The sequence below is a fragment of the Nanorana parkeri genome, unplaced genomic scaffold (genome assembly GCF_000935625.1).
Source record: "Nanorana parkeri isolate BGI_ZX_2015 unplaced genomic scaffold, ASM93562v1 scaffold1, whole genome shotgun sequence".
NCBI lineage: Eukaryota > Metazoa > Chordata > Amphibia > Anura > Dicroglossidae > Nanorana > Nanorana parkeri.
This window is the reverse complement of record NW_017306269.1, coordinates 3,636,731-3,653,686: the sequence shown is the minus strand read 5'-3', so window position 1 is coordinate 3,653,686 and position 16,956 is coordinate 3,636,731. Positions and strand designations below refer to the sequence as shown.

The 16,956-nt window shown below is 41.4% G+C and overlaps 1 protein-coding gene across 1 annotated transcript in view; it reads right to left on the bottom strand.

The window, feature by feature from the left end:
• Positions 1-7,392: 7,392 nt before the first annotated feature.
• Positions 7,393-16,956, bottom strand: part of LPGAT1 (lysophosphatidylglycerol acyltransferase 1) — an 89,465-nt gene continuing 79,901 nt past the window's right edge. Inside the window, exons 6-8 of the mRNA XM_018576702.1 lie at positions 12,598-12,724; positions 10,496-10,602; positions 7,393-8,047 (exon numbers count right to left, since the gene is read on the bottom strand). Of these exons, the coding sequence (XP_018432204.1) occupies positions 7,896-8,047; positions 10,496-10,602; positions 12,598-12,724 (386 nt within the window). The 3' untranslated portion in view covers positions 7,393-7,895. The remainder of the gene's footprint in view (positions 8,048-10,495; positions 10,603-12,597; positions 12,725-16,956) is intronic.

Here is a 16,956-nt window from a genome sequence, read left to right as displayed (position 1 = left end):
TGACCTGTGGGGGCTTTTAAAGTGTCTTTTATTGACTTTTTGGGGTACTGCAGTTTTTCGCCGTTTCACGGTCGCACGCAATCTGTAAACTGGGCATGTTGGGTATCGTTTTACTCGTTGTAACCTCATCTTTTATATTTCATTTAAAAAATGGGTAATTTGTTGTGTTTTGGGGCATTTAATTAAATTTGTCACTAAATTTTGGGGTTTAATAAGGAGTTGTGCTAATATTGCGCAACATAAAAATTTTCAACTACCACCATTTTATTCTATAGGGTCTTGGCATTCAGAAAATATATAATGTTGGGGGGTTTTACGTCATTTTCAGGCCTAAAATGTGGAATATAACATGGGTGCAAAAATTGAAAAAAGGGCCTCAGTCATGAAGGGGTTAAAGTAAACCTGTGATTAGTTTAAAGCTCTTATGAATAAAGTACAGGCACCTCTCATTGGAAGTTACACTGCAGAATGCCTTGGGAGCCCAACTTCGGTTAAAGGAGTTAGAACTCAGTCCGACCTTCGCACTTTGCAACTATGAGAGTTGACCTCACCGTCCAACACTGCTTCAGAAAGGGTAAGAATAAGATTTCCTGAACTTGTTATAGTTTCAGTTTGAATCAACTTTCCATATTTGCTTTATAGTTATTTCATGCAGTGATTTTGAAGTGACACTAAACTTAGGAGTTAAATCTTAAAAATACATTCAAGTAACTTAATTAACAAAAATGTATCTTATTTGTGTATCAGTCGGCTGTACATCCTCAAATCCGCTCCAAGCTTCCTCCCGTGATGGACTACAATCTCATGTTTAGTTTACCAATTTGTATTGAGATTGTAGTCCATCACAGGAGCGAGCTTGGAGCGGTGGCTACTTTACAACACACACAGGGACGATGGGGAACAAAAGTAGTCACCCTCCAGAAGGAAGGACAGTGTCAGCACCAATTCAGAGATGATTTGAGGATCTACAGCCGAGTGATACATAAATAACATACATATTTGTTAATAGCTGAGGTACATTTTTAAGATTTAACTCCTGAGTTTAGTGTCAAGTATAGTCAATGTTTTTTTAAATTTATTATTACAGGCCTAATTGACCCAGCTTTAATGTTATTTGCCATACCATTCATTAGTTTCAGCCATGTGACCTATCAAATCCTCAAAGTCCTGCTCATTAACACTAAATTTGACATAATAGTTGGGAATCTCTCTGAATGTTAATTAGTTAAAAGGAACACTCCAGTCACAATGAAAATGAAACCCGACTAAGGACATGGCCTACGTGCTGAGTGGCTCCAATATTATCCTTTGGCTTTCAACTTCTGCACCTGGTTGCTCTGCTCGATAGTTTCTCATACTTCAGCTTATCCTATTTACACTACATTGCCAATAGTTTGTGGACACCTGACCATCACACCTACTTATGGTAGAAAGTATGTGTACACTCTTCCAAACTATTGCCAGGCCCATAAAGACATGGTTTGATGAGTTTGGTGTGGGGAAGCTTGAGTGGCCTGCACACAGCCCTTACCTCAAACCTACTAAACACCATTGGGCTAAAGTAAAAAAACAAACCCAAAACAAAATTGCTAGCAAGGTCTTTTTGTACCTGACCTCACAAATGCTCTTAAGGTAAAAGGGGCACAAATTCCCTGGCACACTTCAATTTTTTTGTGAAAAGCCAAGCAGAAGAGTGGAAAACAATTCTATATTACGTTCTTTGTTTTTTAAATGGAATGTCCAAACAAGCTTATATAGGTGTTATGGTCACATGGCCATAAATTCTTGTCCATACAGTATATAAAAGGGCCTTGAATCTAAGCCAATTATAAAAAACTGCTAACCAAGACTGTTAAAGAAAAAGGGCCAGTGTTTTAGTCAATGGATTTCTACAAAAACATGGCGCCGCTGCATGTGTGTATGGGATTGCGTGGATGAATTAGATCTGATGCACTGGGATACAGCTCAGTTTGGCCTTTTTATAGTAGTCTACTGCATGGGAGGGCAGCTATGTGCTGAGCAACAAAAAAGGACCAGTCTAACAATATATGACTAACAGACAGATTAGAAATATTGAGGGGAATTTACCAAAATCAGAAGTTGAGTGTCTGCAATGCAGAGCTGCTTCAATCTTTCATTTATAAAATGTAACTGAACAAACTAAAGAGAAGCTGATTGGTTGCCATGGACAACTGCTCCAGATTCTGTCCACTACAGTTTAGATAAATTCCCCCCAGTGTGTTTTTATGTTTCCAGGTCTGATGCAATGCATTCCTGCAGAAAGTCTCAGTTCTGCTCACGTGAAAGTCATATTCCCACAATAAATGTGCCCACATTTGTCACAACGCGACACTGAGTAAGGTTGGCCATACACTACACGAATTAATGAACTGGTCAAAATTCACACAGTGGGCGCTGCTTTTGGCACCCTTCAGGCCAGCATGACTCGATTAGAAGATCGAAGAAGCCAGTTGGAAAAAAATCTTTGAATGAATGGTGCTTTGCAGCCAATCAGCTAAAAGTAGAATTTGTGTATTTCGAAACCGAGGGATTCATCCAACAACACTTGTAAGCATTGATGGAGGAACCAGATCTATGTTCTTTTGGGTTTTTTTTTATTCAGCCCGCGTGTTGAACAAAAATAAATAAATATATAGAACAGTGTATGACCAGCTCAAGCCTCTAATCTGCACATTATCTGCGCTCCCATTGATAGCTTGCAGGACAAAACAAGGAAAACAGCAAATCGTATGATTAGTTGTCTTATCGCCTTACTTTCTATTGATATGGTTGTTTCTCAGTCTATAATTCTATAATTAGCATTTTGTGAGCCGAGTGGTATTGCATACATCTTTATCCTAAACGTACTGAAAAAGACTTCAGACTTGAAGCAGGTACAATTAAGCTTCAGTCTATCAAATTTTGTTTAGGATGTTTGACTACTATCCTGTAACCTGCAGTCAACACAAATCAATGTTCTAATCTGGTGGTTAAATGATACCCACTACTCTGCAGTAGACTCAGCAGTGTATGCACTATGAATAGAGCAATGATTAGAGCTTTGCCATGGCAAAGGGTGATGACTTTGAAGGCCCCCTATGCAGAAAACTAGAATAAGCCCCAATGCGACCCCATTGCCAAACCATTTTACCAGGATGCTGTAATCATCGGCTTCTATATATGGGAATCAGATTGTATTATGGATTCATTATGGAATTGACTATTACAACATCTGTTCATATCTCAAAGTTCATCTCTGTATTAAATTACATTAACCCTAATTCCCAATTCCCTAATTAATAACCCTGGTAGTGAATTAAATCCCAATGAAACTTTCAGTAAACTGGCTAAATTACACTCCAGGTGCATCACAAAAAAAAAGGTGTTCAATGGCTTAAAGTTTGTTTTCTTTCTAAAGCAGCCAAATCCTCCTGAGCAGAAAAACCTGTCCCCTGCCAGCAGCTGCAGAGAAGAACCCTTGCTCTCTGTGGTGAAGCAGAAGTCTGACAGCGCCTGTTGGGCAGGGGCAGAGCTAGACAATCACGGGGGATTATGAACTTTGCTGATTGCAGAGCTGTAAGTCTGACTCAGTAGGGGGCAGGTGGTACCTCTGCAATGAGACCACATAGCTGCTGGCAGGGGACATGCTTTTCTAAAGAAAACAAATTGTAAAACCTTGCACATCATTTTGTTTTGATGCAAATGTTTATATTTATTTTGTTTATTTTGCGGATTTAAACTAAAGGATTAAAAAAAACACAATAGAAAAAAAAAAGAAGAACTGGATGATGTTCTTCAAGTTTTTGGTAGTCACAACTGTGCATACCAAAGGATGACATGGAACGTTTTCCATCCAGGGAGTGACCCTATTGCATCTATGATTTTGTTTCCCTCTGGGCTAAATCTGCTAGCTGCCCACTGGATTTTGTTTTGCCTTCCTCTAGACAGGGAATGCTAATTGTTAAATACTAAAATGAATGGATAACTGTATAACCTACCTATGCAAGTGTATCTGTAAAAAAAATGAGAACATATACAAGTGTGCTCTATTACTGTATTATGACAACGTCAAAAGGGTACTTCTTGGGTTGTGCATGTGAAATGCATTTTTTTCTTTAAACAAAATTGATTACATAGTAATACAATGGATCTCTGCCAACATGCTGTCACATGGGCATTTCTGGTGGTCTTGTATAAAAGATGCAGCAAGCGGTGTGTTGGTACAATGGCTCTCATGCTACGTAGAGGCACTGTACAATATTTCGATATAGAAATGTCCCCGGCCATGTCACATGGACCATATAATAGGCCACATCGACACATTGGGCTACTGCCAGGAAATCCTAAGTTGTCAGGCAAGGTGGTGTAACCAAAAGCCCAGGATGAGAATCTGGTTTTAATATTTGCGGTTACTATATTTCTTCCACAATGGACTCCGGCAGCCCTACAAATAGGGTTGCCATCAAAAACAAAAGATACCAAACAAAAGAGAACAGAAACCAAGACAGTAATAGAATATTCCCTTCAGTCATTAATACGTGTGTCGGCACACAACATGAATAATCCCTTCCCTTTTGTCCACACTGCACAGGAATACACAGATATGTCCTAGGCACAACAGTAACAAAGCATGAAAATGGCTTATGCAGTCGTCTGTCTGTCTGTCCACTCTGGAAATTCCATTTCCTTTCTTTCCACCCAGCAAACCATTTCCCCCATTTTTATCCAGGTTGTCTCCTGAAAAAGGAAGAAAATCCCCTCCTTGACAACCATTTAAATGATGCATTGGGCAGAATGGCTCTGTACCTCTTAACGAAGACAATTAAAAAACAGTAAGAAAAAAGGTGAGATCTCTGAATATCATCATGGAAACGGTTGTCAAGGAACACCTGTTTCTTGAGACAAATTGCTGCACCGAAGACTGCGGCTGGGTAAAGAAAAAACTTTGAAAGGATATGTTCACCATTTTACCCTGACCTATTGTTTTCTTTCACTTATGTGGGATGGATGCTCGGATTATTTATTATGCACAGAATACATTGGAATGGGAACTATTCTTCAGAGTGTATATATCTATATATAGATATATCTATATAGCACTAAAAGTGGAGTTCCAGGCAAACAAATATACTTAAGACATTTTTACCTGTTAAAATATGTCATTGTGTCCAGCCTCTCTTGTAATGGACAAACCTCTGGTACACTACATCAGCCAGGACAGTAAAGCCAATAAGTTGCAGACTGATGCAGCCCTCCTCATCATCCAACATGATCACACCAAGACCCCTCTCCCCTTTGAACCTCTCCTCTGACCTAAACACATCCGCCCATTGCACCTAAAATATGCAAGACTGGCTGTGCCATACAATGCAGCAGAACCTGATAACCCCACTTACCTATAGCCTAATGTCTCCTGGAGCAGGAGATTATGAGAGAGTATCATAAAGACAGGTTTCAGAAAGGTATACAATCAATATTTTAAAATATATATATTTTTTCTGATTTTTTTTTTAGTTGATTGTTGTTAGAAGTTAGTATTCGCTTGCTGTTGGACACAAGTGGTAACGTGGATAGATCTGGACAGTGCAACAAGGGATGCAAAATGAATCTTCCATCTCATTAGAGCTTAGCCTAAATATATTACAACCCTCTGGCATTTTGTATTGTCATAAAACATGGAATAAAACTGGAACTCCACTTTAATGGTTTGGCAGTGCCATTCACAAATTACTACACGAGAAACATTAATTGTATCTAAACTGCAGTCAACACTCTTTACGACAGCATGAAGGAGTTCAAACTTCTGTCAAACTTTTATTGCCAACAATGTGCACATTCGTGAGATTCTCTTCCGCTAGTGAATAGGATGCGTTTATTGCTCTGTGTCCCCATTTGACAGATTGCCCTCACTTCCTGGCCCAGAGACAGCAATAAAGACCTGGCAGAGGTTCTAAGCCTTCCCCACTACATAAAAAAGTAAATAGGTTTTGGTTTTACACAAGTTAAATCAATAACTGGACACTCCATCCTCTGACAATTAGCACTGTCTCAATAGCTAGCATTCCTAAAATACACCATGTGGCCAAATCTATGTGGACACCACTCTAAATCATTGATTTCAGGTGTGTTCAGAGAGGAGTCATTTAAAAGAACTGTGTGCTTCCACCCTTGTGGCAACAGTTTGAGGAAGGTTATTTTCTGTGCCATCATGTCTAGGCCCTTGGGCACAATGTCACCTCCATAAACACATGGGTTGAAGAGTCTGGTGTGGAGGAACCGACCTTAACCATATTGAACATTTTTGGAATGAACTAGAATGCAAACTGCAACCAAGTTCTTCTTATCCAACACTCCAAACTCTTGGGGAAATCCGTTCCAGAAGTGTGAAGGCCCATAAAACCCGCAAAGAGGGGGACCAGCTCCATATTAATGTCCACGGTTATGGAATGAGATGTCCAAACAAAGCATATAGGTGTGATGTTCTGGAGTCCACAAAAGTTTGGCCACACAATGCATTTTCCCAAACCAAAAAAAAGAAAACGTGCAGAGACCGGATCTACAAAACTATATATTTTTTTAAGCTGAAAGAAAACTACAATGGTGGACCGATATTCTAACAAAAACATTTTAACGGATTACAATTTCCCTTCAATACCGCCCTGGTAGAAAAAGTTTAGAGCCTCCCAGGCCAGCAAGTAACTGATTTAGATGGCGAAAATGTAAGTTGTATTCCTTCAGCTGTTCCTCTGAAGACAAAAGAACATCAGGCGACTTGTGCTAAGAATTTGGACTTTGCAATGCCCTAAAAGAGAAGCGCTCAACACAGCTAGGAAATCAAGCTGACACAAAAGCCACGGGCCCTGCATCCGATTGGAAAGGAAAATAATAATGGACGCATATGGCGCTAGTCAAGCCCTAAATTAGAAAAAAACAATAACTTTCCAACCTCGTCCCCTGCTTGTCACATGTACGCAGCCAAACAACAACTGAATGACACTGCGCGATGAGACAGGGCAGTTGAGGGGCATCATCAGATGTGGTTTCTAGCAGTATGAGCACTTAACAGTCCATAGAAATGTTACTACATTGAAAAAAGTGCAATAAAAAAAGGGGAAAAAAAAAACCCAAAAAAACACTATTGATAAAAAAAAAATTCACATACGAATTGGTGCATTTTAAACACACAGAAATCAAAAATGAAATTGAACAGGTAAATAGACACTGATCCATAATGGGGATGAGACAAGTAAACCAGGTGCATTGTGGTAAACATAAAACGGCCGTTTTAATCTTCGCCAAGTTGGACACCATTCTGTGATGTTATGATGGAAAAAGAGAGAGAACAGGACAGGATCACAGACACCTATTCTATAAAGTTTCCCCAGATTTTTTTTTGTGATCACAACGCCTCCCTTAGGCGTTTTGGCCAATGCGCAATGCATTTCATTGTCTTGTATTGTTGGGCGATGCCTTGGATCTGCACCCAAATTGCTCAGGGATCGGTGACTTGGCGCTGGTTGCTACGACAGAAAGTAGCCAACCCGCCGAACTTTCTTCTTTACGTACATTTTCGCGGCCTTGTTAAATCAGGTCATCGGTTTCAGGCCTCACTTTCATATGTTAAACAGATTCAGAAACACCTCTTGCCCACTTGCTGAAAACACGTTAGCAGGTCATCGGCATTGAGCCGTAATATCACGCCAGTTTAAAACTGCCCCAGTCTGGGCTTAAAACGCAAAAACAAATAAAATAAAATATATATATAAAAAAAAAAAAAAATAAGTCAGCGATTTTGTTGCCTGTGGTGTTTTCACATTCACACAGATAACATGGTGCTCTTTTGTCAGAGCTTACAATTTCCTACGTCTGAGTCCTCAGGTCCCACTGAGCTTTTTTTAAAATAGGCAATGATAAAAATAGCGAAGAATGCAGTACCACATGTACCCTGACAAAAAGGCAAACGACTGTACAAGGAAGAGCCAGACATTGCTTAGGGTCATTTCCCTCGACACTGCTTTCTTCTGTCCCTGTGGGGGAGGAAAAGCACCTGGAAGAAAGGAGAAACAAAAAACTGAAGGACAATGTAGCTAGACACCGGCAAACCTTATTTAGCCTAAAACGCCTGACAAGACAGAAAAAAATAACCTACGTTTAAAAAAGGGCAAGTATAGTGTATTTTTAATAGGAATGCACCGATGCCGATACCGAGTATTTGGGCAAGTAACTTCCGGTCAGAGGGAGATTTCCTCTGACCGGCAGTGCCGCGAGGAAAGATGGAGCCGAGAAGCTGGCTCCATGCGGTTTGGCCAGCTCGATGCCGAATGGCCAGGATGCCGGCTTCCCAGTCAATCAGTGTCGAGCCGGGCAAACAAATCTGATTATAGCATCCTCCACCTTGCAGGCACCTAATTCCCCTCACATAGATCCTTATCATTCTTTAACGTACCAGTCCCTCAGCCAGAGCTGCCATCTCCTGTGTGCACAGCGCTCGTGATCGGCGCTCATCCTGCTACTGCGCATGCACAGGATTTCTGAATGAGAGCGCTGGGCAGTCTGCGCAGTAGCAGGCTGAGGGCCGATCACGTGGGCGCTGAACACACAAGAGACATGGGCAGATTCGGAAGAGCGGTGTCTGCCCAGCTGGCCGAGGGACTGGTACGTTAAAGAATGCTAAGGATCTATGTGAGTGGAATTAGGTGCCTGCAGGGTGGGGGTCATGTCACAATATAGTCAGATCTGTTTGGCCGGCCTCGATGCTGATTGGCTGGGAAGCCGGCTTCCCGGCCAATCGGGTACACGTACTCGATACTGAAAAAACGGTATCGGTGCATCCCTAATTTTTAGTGAGCATATAGTTTGAATTATTACTGAATTGTTTTAACTGAAGTACCTTTGTCCATCCAGCCTTGCCAAGAAGCACAGCGAACTTGGTGGTTACATCATTTCTCTACTGTAGTTAAAACACAGCTAGGTCATCTCCCTGCCCCTCACATGGTGACTGGACAATGAAGGAGCAGCAGCAGACTAATGAGGTAATCTCCTATCAGTGTGTTCCTTGTCAGCATATGCCACTATGAATACTAATTAATAGGGGGAGAGAGGGCTCAGTTGTAATATACACAGATTGCTTATAAAACACAGAGGCGGACATTTCTATGAGGAGATTAAGAGGACAGCTAACAAAAATGAACGTTTCTTTGTTCATATACAGCAACTGCATGTGCCTGCTTCGTGTGTACTCGGGATACATTGCCGGCATATAAAAGTGGAAGTGGGCTTTAAAGTGTATCTTATGCCAAAACGTTTTGGCTATGTTTTTACTGTAACCTGTGCCATTAGGAAATGATGGAAAATCTCCCCGTCTCAGAGCACAACAGCAATTAATAGAATATCTATCCAAAGTGAGGGAAATATTTTATTTTGATATGCTTTTTCTTCTATATTTTCACAACTGTATTAATACTACTTGCTCTGAAGATTAGAAACTAGACAGAGATCTGACTATCTAAAATCACAAGTAGAGAGACAATGTGCTGTTTCCAGTCAGATAGACCTGCCCTGATAGACTGGTAGAGCCCTGTGTGGAAAAATTTGCTTGACATGACAAAACACTCATTATCACCCTCTATCACCCTCTATCACATGATAAGCCTGATAACTTGGGATCTCCCTGCAATCAGGGCGCCACTACCATGCTTGTGCGTCACTCTGTTGTCACGTGGCGAGCGGCTCAAGGATAGGCAGACATCTGGCTGCCCACAGCTCCTAGGGAAATGTCTGCTCATCTATGGCCAGCCTAAGGCACAATTATGAACAGGTACAATAACACGCTTTAAATGATAAAATCCCCATTTCAGGACAGCGTAACTTGCACCTTTTAGGTTCTATACTTCTAGTAATGTTGCTGCTGTCTGTCCCTAGCACAGAGATGGTGGCCCTGGGAATGGGCTCTGTGTCACACTGACTTTTAGTAAACAATTAGCATCCTAACACAGAACACGCTTCCCAATCTCCCACTTATACACAATGAGAAGGGGCAGTGAGGGATGCAGAACTGCTACTTTCATTATTTATCACCAAGCTCTGCCTAATGTACACAGATGTAGTAATATTTTGATTGCAATTTCGTACTTTTCTTAATCTTGATATAAGTCTTCGGAAGGGGAACTCTATGGGAATCAATGCAGCTCATGTAAAACCGTACATGAATATGATCCTGGCACAGGAAAGTAAAATTTACAATGACTCAAAACAAGTGCTTGATCAAAATACACATTTATAGAATATACAGACTATAGAACTAGACATCATTTAAATTCCTTTTCAAGGAATCCTCCATGACTGCACTGATGTTACTGGTGTTGTCATGGAGCATGCACTGGAACGTTAATTACAAGTATCTCAAGTTTCTCCAAGACATTTGCACATAACATGAGATGGATTTCATTTCAGGTTCATCAATCCGTTAATTAAAAACAAACACACATCACTATACCTGTTTCATAAAAATGTGACAATAGCGTCTCTTTTTCAACAAATCGCTGATATAACCAATCTGTTAATGCTTCTGTTTCCATGGGAACCTCTTTAATGGGATAGATTCTATTTGAGGGGGGGGGGGAAAAATGACAGATCAGGGAAAATGAGCTGTGCATTTACCATTTCAAATCAACATTTTAGTAATCTCTGTATATCTTTAGAAGGCTTCTAAACATATCACCGTTTTATAAAAGGATATACTTAAAGGAAAGCTTCACTGAAAAAAAATGTCAGCTGCCACTGCTGATCTTCTAAAAACTTGTATTGAGATTGTAGTCATCATGAGGAGCGAGCTTTGGAACGGTGACTACTTCAGAATACACACAGGGACCCTGGTGGAACAAATTAGCCACCCTCCAGAAGGAAGGACAGTGTCAGCACCAATTCAGAGATGATAACAGGATCTACAGCCGAGTGATACACAAATAAGATACATTTTTGTTAATAATTAAGGTACTTGAATGTATTACTATGATTTAACTACTGCGTTTATTGTCACTTAACGGTCCTTCCTAAGCAGCACATACCTTCCACTCTGTTGCTGCTTATTTCGGCTGCTGAGGATGAAGACAGGAAGCCCTATGTAAGTCGTGATTAAGAACTTATACAGAGCTAAGGACTCTCTCCCTGCCCTCATGTGACAGGGCTGGGTCCTAAGTGGCCAGTCACTGAGCAGGCGCATGGAAGGAAGGGGAGTGTTTCACATGCTCCCCATATCTGAAAGTATTGGGTATTTCTCTTTGCTCCCAGCAATGGGATACAATGGTTGGAGGAGTGAAGGAAAAAAAAATGTGTTTTTTTGGGAAGTGGGGCAATTAAGTCAATCTGTTGCTCTGCTCTGCATTGGAAAAACACAGGCCATTTTAAAGTCAAAATGCAAAAGTTGCCAAGGATAAATTCTGCAGAAGTTAAAGTGTACATAGAACTTTAGGGAGCCTATAATAAATCTCTAGATCTAAGTTTTTACTGACAGTATCCCCGCTGTTTATATAATCTTTGATCATGAGCTCACTTTAATTTGTACAGGTTTTTGACAAGTTAACTTTAAGATATAACTAGTATAACACATACATTGCTGTATATTTACTAGGGATGTTCAGATACCAGTGACAATACTTGCCATTTTTATGAGAACTACCAGGGTTGCAGCTGGGCCCGGGATCTGGCGCACAACCACTGTCCTGAAATCATTAGTCTGTATTTTTTTTTAGAAAAACTGTCACATGACACTAAACAAAAATGTATCAGTACTTGTATCTGTGAGTACTTGGTCTGGTATTGGTGCATCCCTAATTATATATGTATATATATCCCACCTCAACCTTACCACTGAACAATTATAAAAACAAAAACCACAAAACAGAGATGCATAAATCCCAGGAGCTCCATATGCTCCTTACAAATGACAGCTGCCTCCCAACTTTTGACTTTTTCTCTAGTCTGGTGTTGGAGCTGGAAAAGTATCTGTACTTGTTCAGAGTACTGTACTTGGTATCTGAATATCCCTAATATTTACCTTCCAGACAGGCACGTGCCAAATGTTTATGAATGGGTAAAGGTAGCATAACTGGAGCAAGGAAATACAGCTGGTTTAAGACTAGTCATACAGCATCAGTTACTTCTTTATCTCTGGGGTGAAGCCAGAATTTACACATTATTGAAGTGAGCCGTCATATAAAGCAGGCATGTCAAACTCAAGAAAAATATACAGCCCAATGAAGCGGAGTAAATTTTCAATGGTTTACGTTATGTCTAATAATAACCACTATTCTTAGGTTGCAATAAAAGTGAGGGGATGGCATGTAGCCCAATAAACACTATTTTGACTCGCTTGGACTAAAGCAGGGATGTCCAAACTGCGGCCCTCCAGCTGTGGTGGAACTACGAATCCCATGAGGCTTTGCAAGATTCTCACAGACATGACTCCCGGAGAGAGATGCTTCATGGGATTTGTAATTTCACCACAGCTGGAGGGCCGGAGTTTGGACATCCCCGGTCTAAAGTAACCCAAGTAATTTGTCCAACATCAATACATTGTAAAGAAAAAAACACTGATACCTGTAGTACACATGAGTGACAGTAGGTGGCCGGTAACCAAGAATCCAAGTCTGGATGTCCATCGGATGTGCACTGTGGTATCCAATTGTCGCGTCGATCACCCACTGTAAACCTTTTGGCTTTCGATCTACAAATACAAAAACGGAGATGTGGAATGAGGTTAATTATTTGGAATTGGTTTGTTTATGTCGTATACATGTGTTCTTACCTTTCCTAACAATTAACATGTATAGGACAAACACCATTACAAATGCTTATTAATATGGTGGCCACTCATGATCAGCCTTGATGTACTGAAAAATGACCGCACACCCTCATACTTTTGGAGCTATGGCTTGAAAGGGTCAGTTTGGACCGGAAATGGCACTTGGAAAAAAACCCCCAAAGTAGTTCATTAAACCATTCAGATGATTTTTACTTAATAAAAGTCCCTTGAGCCAATTTCTCTGGTGCCTTGGAATGTCATATAAACATACTGAACCAGTTGTGCTAATAAGTAAAGTTCTAACACTCAAAGCAAGCACAAAGGACCAGCCACCAGTAAACAACCAGCACCAGGTCTTTTGCTTTGAATGATGCCTATTACAACCAATCAAATCCATGATGTGGAAATCACCTGAAGGACTAGCGCCTCAAAAGGAGCGCCTATGCAGAATGGGCTAAGAGCCAACAGGAAGCCTTCAGACGCTGTACTAGATTGCTTCTACCGGCAGGTAAACGGGCACCCCTAACCCCCCGCCCGACACCCGCGCTGTTTCCCTGGCTCCGCTGCCCCTCCTACAGGCCCAGGACCAGCTTCTCTGGTGTCGGGGGGAAGCTTGGGATATGATGGGCGACTGAATTTTGTCGTAGGTTCATGGATGCACACAATTTTTAACCTGGGCATGTTGGGTATCTATTTACTCCTTGCAACCTCATCTCTTATACTGTATTTTTTTTTTAAATGGGAATTTTTTTGTGTTTTGGGGCATTTAAGTGCATTTATCATTCACTTTTGGGGTTTGAGGAGTTGCGCTAATATTGTGCAATATAAAAATTTGCAACTGCCACCATTTTAATTCTATAGGGTTTTGGCTTTCAGAAAATATATCATGTTTGGGGGTTTTAAGTAATTTTCAAGCCTAAAATGTGGATTATAACATGTATACAATAAATTAAAAAAAGGCCTCGGTCACCAAGGTCACCTTTGTAATGTTGAGGAGGGGCTGTGAGAAGTCATGTTCACTCTATTAAGTCTGTGTATACTGTGCTGCCGGTCAAGTTTTTTGCATGCTGGCTGGCGAGTGTGCTGGGAAACTTTTTGCTGTTACCCCTCCAATGGTGACCTCCCGCACCCCCTTGTGACGCCACTGCCTAAATTAGATGAATGATCTTCAGCAAGCTCTACATACAAACGTATACTAATATACAGTATTATGCCAGGGCTGCACAAATTAAAAGGAAACCTTTGCCAAGAAAACAAGAAGGCTGCCATTGTAGATGCTAGTTCCTTGGCTGTCAAACTGATCCTCTTGTTTCAGTACTTTGAATCACTGACAAAGAACAAGTGTGCAAGAAAGGACTTCTGGCTTGACAGGGTTTATTTATTACAGGTATTTATATAGTGCAGACAATTTACGGAGCGCTTTACATAATTGCACATTCACATCAGTCCCTACCCTCAAGGAGCTTACAATCTAAGGTCCCCATTTCACATGCATACATACAAGGGCTTATTTAGAGAGGAGCCAATTAACCTTCCAGCATGTCTTTGGAGTGTGGGAAGAAACCAGAGTACCCGGAGAAAACCCAAAACACGCACAGAGAGAACATAGAAACTCCTTTGCAGATAGTGACTGGGCCTGGATTCAAACTAGGTTTGAGGCTTTCCCGATTATTGTAGGAAGCGTCAGCAAACCGTATGGAAACTAGCATTTTCAAAACTAGGTAGCAGAGAGTATTACTATGACAGGTTCAATATTCCAAGGTTGCACAGGTCCCTACTCTATTTTCACTTGTTTCTAGAGCAACGCTTGCCAAACTCTGCCTACCTGCTTTCCACTAGGGATGCACAGATACCGATACTAGTATCGGTGCCAATACCGAGTATTTGGGGGATATTCCCCCAAATGCTCCGATACCTTCCCCAATAACGGAACTTCCGGACAGAGGGAGATGACCTCTGACCGGCAGGACAGAGAAGGAACATTCCAGCCAAACAGCATGGAGACGGCTTCCCGGCCAAGCAGGAAGCCAGGCCGCGGGTAGTCAGGCCAAAACCGAAACACTTTTTTTTTTACAATCTTTAAAAAAAATTTTTTTTTAATAATTAGTTTTCTTTTTACTTTGTCAGGGGGGAGAGAAGCCAGGGAAACCATGAATTTGTGGCCGCATATTCAGTAGTTGTGGTGCTTTTGGCATTTTGCCAAAAGTTACATTTTCAGCCGAATTTTGGGTGCATCCCTAAGTAAAACCTAGCAAGCATTCAGCTCACCCACAATGCCAGCATCCGTTAGGCATTATTTTCTCCAAATGTCTACTGGAACACGTACTGTCCTATACAGTGTCACCAATCTGCCACTCTTGGCAAATCTTAGAATAAGCATATTCTCATACTTGTGGCCACTGTTCCACCTACAGGGCCACCAGATCTTCAAGTCCCACACTCATTTCAACGCATCTAAAACTCCAATGCCCAAAATGCGGCCCAAGGGCCCCATGCAAGATCTTGGTACTTGCCATTTGGCCCTTTGCAGATCCCAGTAGAGGGACAATAGATTTGTAGATGGGCTGCAATGGCAGTGACCTTTTGGGTGGAAAAGGACAAACATGAACACTCTGCTAGGACTTTACCACTACCCATATCCTTGGCTGTAAGATCTCCTGCTCACTACTGGAATAGCTGTCATAGGTCAAATTCGGGTTTTCATCTGAGCTACAGCTGTCACATGCAAATTCTCCATATATAATTAATCAAAACATGCTTGGCAAAGAAATCGTACATTACATGCTCCGCAATGATATCTCCATTGGAACATATGGAAAACTAACAGGCCATGGCATACATGGCTTAACCGTAAAGTTGGTTCCAACCTGTGAGTTTCATAGCACGGGTAGAAGGAGATCCCCTTGCTAGTACTGGACAGCTGTAAGTAATTGATGGAGAAAGAAAAACTCAACCCCACTACACGAAAAAAAAAGAGAAAAGTTGATCAATGGAGTTGTTATATAAAATTATAAAACTAAGTGGACATTTTTAAGTAAAGCTAATAATTGTGTGAGCACTTGGGAATGGCTGGGATTTCCCCCCCCCCCCTAGGGTGTAAAAGCAGAAATGTATAACATTCAGTTTGTGGCCGGACTGAGAAATGCTCATGCTTGATTGGTTCCCAGTAATTTTCCTCTACATGAGAACTGGGTATTTTCCAAGCTGGGACATAGAGCGAGTGCAGGAGGGGAGGGGGGCTGTTTTCTCTAGAAACTCCTCACAGTTCTTATTCAGCTATTTAACTATCGAACAAGTAACCTAAATCTCAAACATTTCTCCCAGATCATTAATATTTAATAGACCAGGACTGCTGGATGCACTTTTTGCTCTAGCTCTGCATTCCTCAGTAAATAAACAGAAACCCAAACATTTATATTGAAGGCGCATTTAATCCTTAGCAGAACAGGCCAGCGTCTGTACATCTGATCTCCGGCACCATTACAACTCGCCATGTATCAATTGGTCCCTTTTAGTATATTCAAAGATATTGGCAGCTGTAGCCAAGTGGTGCTTTACTCAATGCCAGTTTGGGCCCTGTAAAGACATACTGAACTGGAAATATGTCAGTATCGGGACTCACAGATCAAGGATGTGGACCCTAGCTACACTTGCTGGGGCACCTAGATCAAAGGGTGCAAGCAGTGTAAACTGACAACCCCCAGAGCAGGAGTTCTAGGAGAAACAGGAGCTGTGGCGCGAGATGAGGCAAGTGAAAGTCAGGCTCAGGTGGAAGTTAAAAGACTAGACAGAGTGCCGCAATGGTGAGTAGGTAGCGTGGAATCCCCCCCAAGGCGCAGAGTCTAAGGACCAGCCAGTTTCCCCAGAGCTCCTGATGGTGGAGATGGATTTGGCTGCATGCTGACCCAGGTCAATCGGTCATGTGACCCCATTTTCATTATTCCCATTGCATAGTGACATTATGGCTCTTTATTTTGACTGCAGCAGTATATGTAACACTCACTCAGCAAAATCTAGTTATTCTCTAGCATTCTTACACAAAGGGCAGGAGTTCAAATGTAAAGTCTAGAAGTTGAAGGATAACATTTGGTACAGTTCTCTATCAAATGCCCCCTTCAACCCCCAGCCCGCTTCCCACCCCCCCCCCCCCCCCC